Source organism: Nothobranchius furzeri, chromosome 2 (genome assembly GCF_043380555.1).
Source record: "Nothobranchius furzeri strain GRZ-AD chromosome 2, NfurGRZ-RIMD1, whole genome shotgun sequence".
NCBI classification, from domain to species: Eukaryota; Metazoa; Chordata; class Actinopteri; order Cyprinodontiformes; family Nothobranchiidae; genus Nothobranchius; species Nothobranchius furzeri.
The window spans coordinates 12,119,201-12,130,796 of record NC_091742.1 but is presented as its reverse complement, the minus strand read 5'-3'; the positions used below and the strand labels follow the sequence as shown (position 1 = coordinate 12,130,796).

The following is an 11,596-nucleotide window of genomic DNA, read 5'->3' as shown; positions in this document are numbered from 1 at the left end:
ATAACACGTAAGCAATGCTCCCATCACAGCCTGTCAGGTGTGCTCAAAGATTGTTTCATGTCTGAAAAATAAATGAAATATTCGATTTGGATTGAATTAGGGATCAACACATTGTCACAGCAAACACTTTAATCCTGTAAAGGGGGACGTTTAACTCAGAGCGAGCTGCTTCAAATCTGTTTAGTGTGGGCTCCAGGAGCAACATTTCACCCATAACCTCGTCAGTGTCGCTGACAGCAGGAGGAAGGAAGAACTAAGGCTGTAAAACTGGTTTTGGATGATGGAAACCTGGGATTTAATGGGATTTTAGTCTACAGGTCTAGCAGACTCGGTCAATAGATAGAAAATGTTCCTGATTTGCAGAAAAGTAACAAAAGAACAAAGAAATGAAGATCCATGGATTTGTTTAGAACCGCTTGTCCTCTTGGGACCAGTGAGTAATATGTTGTTAGAGGTCACCTTTATCCCATGATGTATTACTTCTGTCCCACTGGGACTGATCTGTTTGATCCACGGGACACATGGTGTCACCAAAAGGTTGGATTAGCAGGGACATTTTACACTTTTACCAAATGAAACCCAATAATCTGTAACCATGCAGGACATCCGTTGTTTTTTATTATTGTAATAGCAGCAAGCTATTTATGAATTTAATAACCTCATCACATTCATATAATCTAAATATCCAGTTTATATCAATTATGCAATTTTAATTTCAAGTTTATTTATGCTAATGTGCAGGGGTGGGTCTACTGGGGGTGGCAACTCCCCCTTAAAGAGACAATGTGTAGTTTTTACCGTTTATCTCTGGAAATATCCACGGAAATGTTAAAACACATAACCATAAAAATTAGGTCTAAAATACATGAGAGCGGGTCTAAGGTGTTTCCCAATCTCAAGGAACCTCACCTTGATGCCTTGGTCCCACCCCGGTTGCCTAGGAGATACGTCATCAGGAACCGCCAAGGTGTGTTCCAACGTACGTGTGCTGCGGAGGCGTTTGTCCTCCGTTTGTTAGCAAGGATAGTGTCTTGTTGCCATCTGTCCCAAAATTCCCAGAATACAGCGCGGCATCTTCAAAAGGATGGCGGATCAGGAGCCAGCAGCTACTTCGGGGGCTAATTTCCAGTTTAAATGTAAACTCATTAAATGTAGCTGTCGCGCTGATAGCTAAAATGTTTTTTCTAGATCCACAGCAGTTACTTTCACTTCGGTGACTAGCAGGTAGTAACTCGCTTACATATTTAATTTAACCAATATATACACAATTTTAAAAGTAAAGGCTTTGTACATTCAAATTGAAACTTATATGTATAAAATATAACTTCACGTGTCACATGACGTGACCGTAGCTGGTCACGTGTGGTAAGTCTGTTCCATTTAACTGTTTTCTTTGCCCAAGGATGGACCGTCCTTGTAAGCAAGGCGCCTGGCCTAGTGGCAAGGTGGAGAAATGAGGATACGGGCGGGATTCGATCCCCAGACTGCCGGGTGAGAGTCGTGCGCTAACCATTCAGCCAAAGGGACATCCCCTTGGCGCATGATCAATCGGGTCACAGTGACAGGACGCTCATTCTGTCGCTGTAGGCCAAAATACAAAGAGGGTGTAAGTTTCTGGGCAACGCCATTTCAAACACAATGTTTCCTTCTACGTGAGCCTGTGAGGACAAAACACATTTGCTTATTTGTAACAAGAGGTTACAAATTTTCACCATTCCTAAACATTGTTTTACACAATTACCTATTCACTCGTTGCCAGTGATGAAAGGGACTCTGATGTGCTTGCCATTTTGCTGGAGGTCGAACGATCTGATGACGTACTCATTTAGAAAATTGTGCTCCCCTTTTGACCCCAATGGCCATCCGTTGGTAAGGCCTTACTCTAACGCAACGATACCACTTGCTTGCAGTGATTTAGGTATGAACTGGCCTCTATCGCCTGGGAAAATACACACCATCACTGTAAAGAAAGCCTTGCTACCCTACCTGTCAAGAAATAGTTGTGGCAAGTTTGAAATTACAAATAAGAATGTCGCATGTCTACTTGCACCAATTACAACTTTAACTGATAAAATCAATAGTTTACCTTAAACCAAATGCTTGTACTCTATTGGCGACATATATATAGCCAAAAAAGCAAAGTAATTAATGTCATATTTTGCCACCTTTAAAACAGTTTTGCCCCTCTTCTGCCACCCTGTTATTTCTTTCTAGGTCCGCCACTGCTAATGTGCTAAAGTAGCATTTCTGTTTTTTATCCAGTGCTGTTTCACTTTGATCATTTCATTTCCTTTATGCAACTTTTTCAGTCACAGGTTGGCTTTGCAGCAATTTCAGCAACTTTCAGGTTTTTTTTTCAGCTTTTAATTTAAACATAAAGGAGTTATGTTATAAATCACTGCAGAGAAGGCTTTTGGGGGTTTAATAGCTTCTTTGTCACAAATCCTCAGGGGGTCTTCAGGTCTGCATTGAATGGATGAATCATTTTTGGAAAAAAGCTCAACTGAAGCACCTTAAAACTTCTCAAGTGCATGCAACCAAAAAAGTGTCCCTTGTAACTGAGCAGATGAGTTAGCAGGGAAGCAATCATCCATCACCGCTGCTGTAATGTGTTTCTGACAAATCAGTCATCAGTGATTCATGTCAGTTCTCTCCGCCTGACCTTGGTGAAGAAATCCATCCATAAAACAACTTGTCCGTGTCTTATGATAATGATCTAATGGAGTCCAGCTGTGACGGTACAGAAGGCTTTACAGATTCAGCTCAGCCAAAACACATCGCTGGACTTATATGAAAAAAAAACCCATCCATCTGTTTTCTTTAGGAATTATGTGCCTAAAACAAGCCGTTTCAAAAAGGTCTCATTTGTGATGTCACAAATGGGGAAATTGGAATAGAACAACCTCTAACCTGCAAGAGAGCTGCTGGAGGAGTAATCGCTCTAATCAGAGTTCCCTCTGGACATCGGAGCTTCTCAGCTATTAGATTATTCTGGAAGGTACTGAAAATATCATCATTGAAAGAGCTGAAATCGCTTCATGAGAGAGGGATTTAGTACAAAGAGCTTTATGAACATGTTTGGTATCAACCATAGAACAGTTCTAACTTAAGAAACTTAAGAAAAATATTTCCTCTTTAAATGAGCGTGCCCATGAATAGGTGGTTAAACAACTAATGGTTATAACAAAAGAAAGTTAAGATGCACGTAAGATCCTGCAAGAAGTAAGAAACATTCTCATTCATTCTAATATTTGCATGTATTTTTATGTATTTTGTCTAATTTAAGGAGTGCTTATGAGATGAATTCAGTTCATTTTTCTAACATTTGGGTCAATTTATAATCAGTTATAAGGATCTAAATTTAAACAGCTCCCCTTGGATTTAAGTCTTTTTCTTTAAGCGTTCTTTCTTTTCCCAAAACATGCATAAAATCCATTTTTGTGTAATTAAGCAGGTTATAAACAATCATTTTCTATCACTTTTTTTCTTCTTTAGTGTTTTATTTTTTAAAAAGTCCTTTTGTTTTAAGCAACACTTGATTGATGATGGAGCTCTAATTATATGAAGCTTTATCCACAAATAAAATAGGACAAAGGCAACGACGACAACTCAACAAATAATGAGTCCAGATGCGTTTATGTCACCGAGCTTTGTGCCAGAAATAGAATCCAGATGATTGATAAGTTAAGTACTTAAAGGAAACAATGCATAGTTTACTAAAACTTGTTCACATGAAACGTTAACAATACATTTCTTTTGTACTGTATTCAGTAAATATGTGCAAACATGAGGTTTTATCATGAGGAGACGTCCGAAAATGTTCCTTACAGGCTCTGCTGACATGCGCTCCCACAGAAACCTGCCTCCTCACCCCTAAATGTGAGGATTATCTGACCCACAGAGGTTCCACATTCTGGGGTCATTCTTGGGAAAAGACAAAAGATCTGATTTGTTAAAACAAACTGCCTCTCAGCGGGGGTTGGGTGGTGATGAAGCAGCAGCTGTTCTGAAGCACCAAGCCTCAACGACCTGAGAATGAAAAATAAAAACAGAAAAGAAGCAACAATGAATGTAAATTCTGTTTTCATGCACTTTGCAAGATAGTTACTGTAGTTGAAATAGCTGCTTTTCCAAAATGAAGAACGTGAACAGCTGCAGCAGGAGAAACGGATGCGTGTTGTCGCTGAAGGAGGCCTTAGAGCGAATGTGTGAGCGTAACCTCCAGGTGAGTTCCACTCGCTTCGGATGCTTTTCTGCCACAACAGCACCACTTAGCTTCAGCTCAGCACGGCTGTAAGAGATAAACAAGCTCCAGGAAACCCAGAGCATTGTGGGCGAGGGGCCTGCTCTCCAGTAGAATAATAATGGCAACAGGAGTGCTGACCTTGAACACATCCTGGGGCACCAAAGCAACAATAATAGCTCTACCTAAAAATACAAACGCGTGAAACAGAAGGGGAACTTCTGTTCTTTAGACGTTTCTGTTTTTCTTTGATCTAAATTGTTCCGTATTAAGTTTTATCAGCTGAGATTTTAAGTTGTTTTAATTGCGAGTCGAGCCTCAATTCCAAGTCTTGCTGTTTGTGTATTCATGTGTTATTTCTAATACACACGTGAAAGGCTTCCAGCTGATCAGTTATCTTAGATAACTCAGTCCTGTCACCGTCATTTCTTTCCGTCTTCACCACTGCGTCTTCATCACCTCCCTAGAACACCCCAAGCAGGAAAAGTGCACGTTTCTGCGCTATCGCCTGCCCTTTTGACACGAGCCGCTATTTTGAAAACCAGTTCTGTTGGGAGGATTTAGAAGCGCCTCCTGCATGAGGCCAGTGGCGGCTGAAGGTCCAGACTGCTGGACGGGTGAAAAGGGACCATCTTGACCCACACCCTGAGCCCGCTAACAGAGGCGCAGCAGCCACCTTAGCTAAGTGCATTCCCCAAAGCCTCGTCCTAAATCCCTGCTTGACCCTGACTGATAAACTATGCTATGGATAGATGATAGTGGAGGTTTTCACCTCTAAAACAAGCAGGAGTAAACAGTTTTACAACAGCATGATGTTCTTTGGATCAAAGAGGCTCCAAACGTGGATCAACAGACCCTCTTTGAACATCAAACAGAAATTCTCTTGCATCTGCAAAAGAAATCACCGTCTTAGTGTTAGATTAGTCTATTACTCACGAGCAGAAGCATTCAGATGATACATTCATGAATTCATGAATGGAGAATTGCAAAATCAGCTAAAAGACACTGAGTTACTTTTAATAAATGTGTGATTTATGATGCTTTTTGACAGACAGGAAGACAGATTTTGGAGGCTGCAGGACGCTCCAGGATTGGTGTTGCAGTGAGTCTGGCCTGCTTCATCTGACTGCACAGTAATTGGTTGTGACTGCAGCGTCCCTCCGTCCCACCCGCAAGGATGGGATTAACACGTTATGGGTGCCTCAGGATCTGACAGAGGAGCTGATAAGACTTCTGGAAAAACCTCTTCGTAGGTAATGCTCACATGAGGCCTAGGAGAGGATGTGGCATTTAAGGGAAGTAAAAAAATACATAAAATTGAACTGTACAAGACATCTTAGGTGTGTTCTTGCTGTGTCGTATCTTTAATTCCATGCTGTAGTTCTTTTTTAAAACACAGAGCAGTTTTGTTTACCTGTTTTCCCGCTACGTTTCGTTTGCGGCTGCAAACTTCTTCAGGCTGACGCTGATGGTGGCGTCACTTCCTACTCCGTTTATCCGCGGGCAGCAGAGGATGTTGTCGCCCTCTGCTGTCCGCTCTCCCCTCTCCGACGATGCAGTCCCATGCGCGGTCCAACGTGTAAACTCCATCGTCCCTGTTCATGGTCCCACATCCACGTCTCCTTATCTCTATTGCTTCCTTTATCCGTCTTTTGTATTTCTTTTGTTCGGTGTTTATGATCCTTGTGTTGTCCCAGTCCATTATATGGTTTTCTCTGATCTTATTTTATCTCATCTCATCTCATCTCATCTTATCTTATCTTATCTTATCTTATCTTATCTCATCTCATCTCATCTCATCTCATCTCATCTCATCTCATCTTATCTTATCTTATCTTATCTTATTTTATCTTATCTGTTATGGCGGACTTCTTTATTGTGCTTTCTGCTTCTTCTTTTGCTGCTCTTGTGTGTTTTCGACTTGCCTCTTTCTCGCACTCCTTTCTATGTTCTATTGTTCGTGTGTTGAGTTGGCGTCTGGTTTCTTCTATGTATGTTTTATTGCAGAGTTTGCATGAGATTTCGTAAATGGCTCCACATTTCACTCCACATATCAGCTGGACTTAAATGTGGAGTCGTTTACAAAATCCCATGCAAACTACATCCGGATGTTTCTGACCCTAAAGTCAGTCACTATGAGAACAGGACCAGCCCCAGAACAGAACCTTGAGGCACTCCACCCGTAAGTGGTGCTGCAGGAAAAGAATATTAATCTAAAAGCAAAGTCCAGTCTGTTTTTTTATTTAGTCAAAATAAAAACATTTATTTAATGTTGTTCCTTAGCAGCTTAATGACCACAAAAGACAACTTATCATCACTCATAATTGTCCCATAAACTATGAATTGTTTAGTGGTATTTGTCTAAGTAACTAAGTACAGCTTTTGGTATTTTTGTACTTTTTCCACAAAGTAATCAAGTATCTTTATTATTTTCAAGAGTCTGGTTGAGATTTCTTCACAATCTAAATGATGTCCTTTAACAGGAGTTTGCTTTCAATTTAGCAGCTAGTGCTGAAAACAGTGTAGAGTTAAAAAAAGTGGAAAGTTTTCCACGACTTTTAACAAAATCCCTGTGTTCTCTATGACACTCACGCACTTTTCCACTAGAATGTTTGCCTATACTTCATAAAATTACTTATTTCTCACACTACCAACAACCTAATGTATTTATACTTTATGCTTCATCTACATCTTGTACAGTCCCTTTTGTGCCAGCAAACCAGAGAAGGCTGACTCCAGCACAATGCTTCAACTCAACAGTCCCTCCCGTCTTATCGTGCCCTGCAGCTTGGCCGGATTGGGTGAAATAAATTGAACTTGCCAGGCAGAGAGACGCCGGTTCCTCCTTTGGGTCTGCACATTGTTTCGTCTTGGTTTGTATTTATTTAGATGTAAATCAGTTTGCACAAGTGTTACGTCCTGCCCTTATGTAGTGGGTGTTGGACTGGTGCTGTGGACTGGTTGTTGGAGGAAGTCCACTCCATTGAGACTGGAGTTTCTGAAGATTGTTTTTCCATAATAGGACTGCTATTGATGCAAGATGATGACCTCATGCAGCCTCACCCATCAGTTTGGGTGTACGAGAAAGGACTGGCACACCCATGTTTTATTTTTCATTATTGAAAGGAGATATGATCTTTGTTCCCATTCTATCTGATGGAAAAAACTGCTCCTGGGATAAAATAATCACAGCAAGAACCACACATGACCCTTTAAATCACTACTAGTAGGACTGTACAATATTGGGTAAAACATGCTATTGCAATTTTATTACATTAATCTTTTTGATGAGAAATTGATTAAATTGATTGCAATAAATTGACCTCATTACTCTCTTTGTATTCAGTCATCTCAAAATGTACATCACATTCCACCTGTGTGCGTGTCTGTGTGTGTGTGTTCAGCCAGTATCATGTTAACTGAGTATGATCATCAAGAAAAGTAAGAGCCCTTTAGATTGGCACTTGGACAGCCACTTTGATGTTGCACACTCTGACACATAAATATAAATAAATACAGTATATATTAATATATTTACTATAAATGTGTCAGATTTACTTAATTGTGTGTGCCTACATACCATTTGAATTATTTACTCATCATTTTTACCAGCTCTCTCTTATTTAACAGTGAATTTCCTCCAACAGACTCACCAGTTTCACTCCTGGAGATGGGAAAAGAGCCCCTGAACTTAAACTAAACAGCCAATCACATTTGGTTGCTAGGGAGATCTGGAGAATTTTAGGCCAACCAGCAGCTGAGAATTCAATTTCTATTTATAGAAAACAACTAGCTAACATGTTAGAAGGTATTTACGTGCTTTGTCACTTCCTCATTCATGCACACTCACTGTTGGTCTAATATACAGCTGAAATCCTAGCTGTTGCTGTAAATTATGATTATTTATTATATTATGGGATTATGTTGTATAAAACAGCATATATTATATTTCTATGTGGTGTTACTGCCACCTACTGGTTAAATTGAGTATTGCTATTTCCGGTGCCCTGTTTTGAGCAGATTATTAATTGAGACACACAGGATTATTTACTGCAGTTGCTCATAAAGGCTGACACATGGTAGGCTTGTGCATTTGAGTATTATTACAATTATAGTAAACTTTATCAGTAAATTAAAAATTTACTTTCTGCAACAGCTTATTTGGAGAAGGGAAAATAATGATTGTTATGGTCATAGTAGTTATTTTCAACAAATTAGCATTAACTCACTTTTTACTTCACTAACGATAATTTCGACACACATAATAGAATCAGCAGTTGTAGTTGTTTATACCTTATTTAAGACAAATATGTTTAGGATAGGCCATTTTTATGCCAGTTTTAGAGTTTCAATTCCTGAATCGTCCTTTTTAGCCTTTACGGTATGGTCTCATGTCCTCTCCGGGCTTCCGTAGACATTCCTATGCTGTCAGTGAGCGGTGACAGTCAAACATCGGCGAGCCGAAAACCTTCTCCCGTTGTCAGCTATGGAAGAGATTAATAACATTGAAATCGTTCCGTGCACAGAGTCCAACTACCTGCAACCGTTCCGGGTTTCATATAATCAGGTGAGTTATCTTGTGTGTGATGGATGCAGGATGCTGTAGGCTAGCCCAACCCCCCATTCATTTAGCATCTACAGCAGACTAACATCAAGGCTACGCTAATTTTAAAAGCTAACCTTTAAACATAACGGATATTAAATCGTTAGCAGGAATAAAGAAGCAGCATCCGGTCAAAATTAATCAACATTAGTCTGGTTGTCACCTTTGCTGTGGACTTAATAGTTAAGCTAACGAGCTAAGTTGCTAACGGTAGACATGCAGAGGCTTTTTAAATGGCTTAGCATCACGTTAACATAAGCACATGCTTCAAATTAGTTTAGAGAGCTTTAGGAGACAGTGTCTAGGACAATGTCCGATCTGTGTGACGTGAGGAAAATGAGACTCGTTGATATCACCAGTCAAAACAAAAACACCTGAAATCTGATTCAGATGGGTTGAAATTAACTCTAACTTATTGTTTTTAATAAAAAAGTAGAGCGTTGCCTCTTTGAAATAATTGTTTATAGTAAATACAGATTTATACCCATTGAATACATTTAAAGCTGTAAGATTTGGGCGTCTTTAGACTCATTCTGAACTCTTATTTCATCCAAACAATATTTAATTTTGTATGAAAATTTCCTTAATGATTACTGGTATTTAAATGGAGTTTATTCCCTTATAATTCCATATTGTTGATTCCAAAGCCTTTATTGTATTTTTTACAAAACAAGCCTCAGCATCTTTCTGTTCACTAGTTATCCTGGCTGGATTAATCATGGTGGCTCTAATTTACAAACTGGGTCATGATGAATTTCATTTACCATTCGGTCATGTCTAACATAAGTTGACATTAATGCAGTTCAACGTGATGCCACCAAATAACAGCGAGGCTTTAGATGAGCTATTGTTAATCTCAGCTGGTCATGTTTTATATCATAATTTGCACAAACGTGTTCATAGAAAAGTTGGAAAGTTTGATGTATTTAAATAATCTTTATAGTGAAATGCATATTGCTGCAGCTTTCTTATTTCATGAACAATCATGCAGGCGTTTAGGTCAGAGTTGAAGTGGTTCCTCTGACTTCAGGAGGTTTTATTTTTGGTGGAGAGTCATTCCCGTTTTATTTTTAGGGTGATTCTTGAAAACACAGCATGTCTATTGTTCTTCCTCTCCAAAAAGCGAAGTTTGTGTCTGTGTGTCCTGATGGTGTCCAGCAAAGTGAGAAGTGCTCCCTTAAACAAACACGGGCTGCTGTCCAGGACTCAGCTAAAAAGCTTTCTGTTGTTTTAGTTCCAGGTAGTGCAGGAGAAATACCGCAGCTACAATTTCTGTTATTTTTCAGAAGATATGATTTCAACTTGCTGTACTGATGACACCCTCTTTGTATATGTCTTTGAATGGAAATCCTTTTATTTCAGGCTGACGGGAGCATAATAATGGTTCCTCTATGTTAAGGTGGTGCTTGTTTTGTAGTGTAATCATCAGGAAACGTAAGAGCCATCATGCTGAGTGGGGAGTTTGTCCTAATTTTGGTTAACACCTGTGACAGAAGAGGAGGGAGGTTAAGTATGTGGCCCAAAACAGCAGATGGACAACAAAGTAATTGGGTGTTGGACTCTTAGCCACACTTTGATCCTTATTATGGACTCTTTGCAGCTCAGAAAGGGGCTGCAGAAACTCCCCACAAAGGCTTTTTTTTTTCTAGGCTCTTCCACAGTCCTTTCATACTCTGCTGTACATCTGCAGCTGAGCCACTGGTCACCGACCAAACCTGCTAACCTAAAGTCTGAAAGTAGATAATGTGACGCGTGAGAGGCCCTCCCAGTCGTTGCTGTTTAGTAGTGTTTTGTCTCGTCTCCCTCTACAAAGCTGGTGATTGTTCCTTGTTGACTCTGGAAAACCCCTCTTACCTCTGTTGCCGTGTACCGACAGGGAATCACAAGTCGCTGCTTAGAGCTGGATAATTGCCTCCCATTTATTCAGCGTGATGATCTGAATTATTCATCTGGAGCCATTTACCTTGTGTAGCTTTCAGCTAGTGGCCTCTCACTCCTTCATTGAACATGAGCTTAATTATCACGGTCTTGAAACACATTTTCTCTCCAGTGGTTTTGAAGAGTTTTGAGATTAGAAAGGTGGAGTTTATTAAAGATCATCCATCCGTTTTCTGAACCCGCTTGTCCACGTAGGGTCGCGGGGGGAGCTGGTGCCTATCTCCAGCGGTCAATGGGCAATCAGGCGGGGTACACCCTGGACAGAGTGCCAGTCCATCGCAGTATTAAAGAACATTACTTGTATAAAATTATGTTTCACTGATAAATTAATAGGTGTGAAATCATTTGGGAAAAGTAAAAAAAAAAAATTCATAATTGACACTTTTTCCACAAACATTTTGGCTTAATATAAAACAAAAAAGGTGCACCGATTCTGGTTTTAGGGTCGATACCAATTTCTGATTCTCACACAGCTCAGTTTAACAGAATTGATAATAAAAAAAATCTGAATAACCTAAAAATTCAGATTCCGTAAGAAAATTCTTCCACGTGAAAAAATCTATTATTACTAGCATGACTTGGTGCTTGGTGCAATTTTTTATTGCTGCTGCATTCACAGACTCAAAAAAAAAACATTAGATTTTTGTTTTTAAGATGGTAGATTAACAGTTAATCCAATCATGCTAGTAAAAGACCAATTTGAACCACGGGTGGATCTTTTTAGTGCATCTCTCAGCTGATTTTGGTGAAGTCAGTCATATTTTATGTTGTGAAAATTGCTTATTTGTGACAACACTCTCTACTTACCAGTT

The 11,596-nt window shown here is 39.6% G+C and overlaps 1 protein-coding gene across 1 annotated transcript in view; it reads left to right on the top strand.

The window, feature by feature from the left end:
* The first annotated feature begins 8,320 nt into the window (after positions 1-8,320).
* The window catches only part of nudt14 (nudix (nucleoside diphosphate linked moiety X)-type motif 14), a 28,270-nt gene continuing 24,994 nt past the window's right edge, over positions 8,321-11,596 (top strand). Inside the window, exon 1 of the mRNA XM_015947645.3 lies at positions 8,321-8,810. Within this exon, the coding sequence (XP_015803131.1) occupies positions 8,730-8,810 (81 nt within the window). The 5' untranslated portion in view covers positions 8,321-8,729. The remainder of the gene's footprint in view (positions 8,811-11,596) is intronic.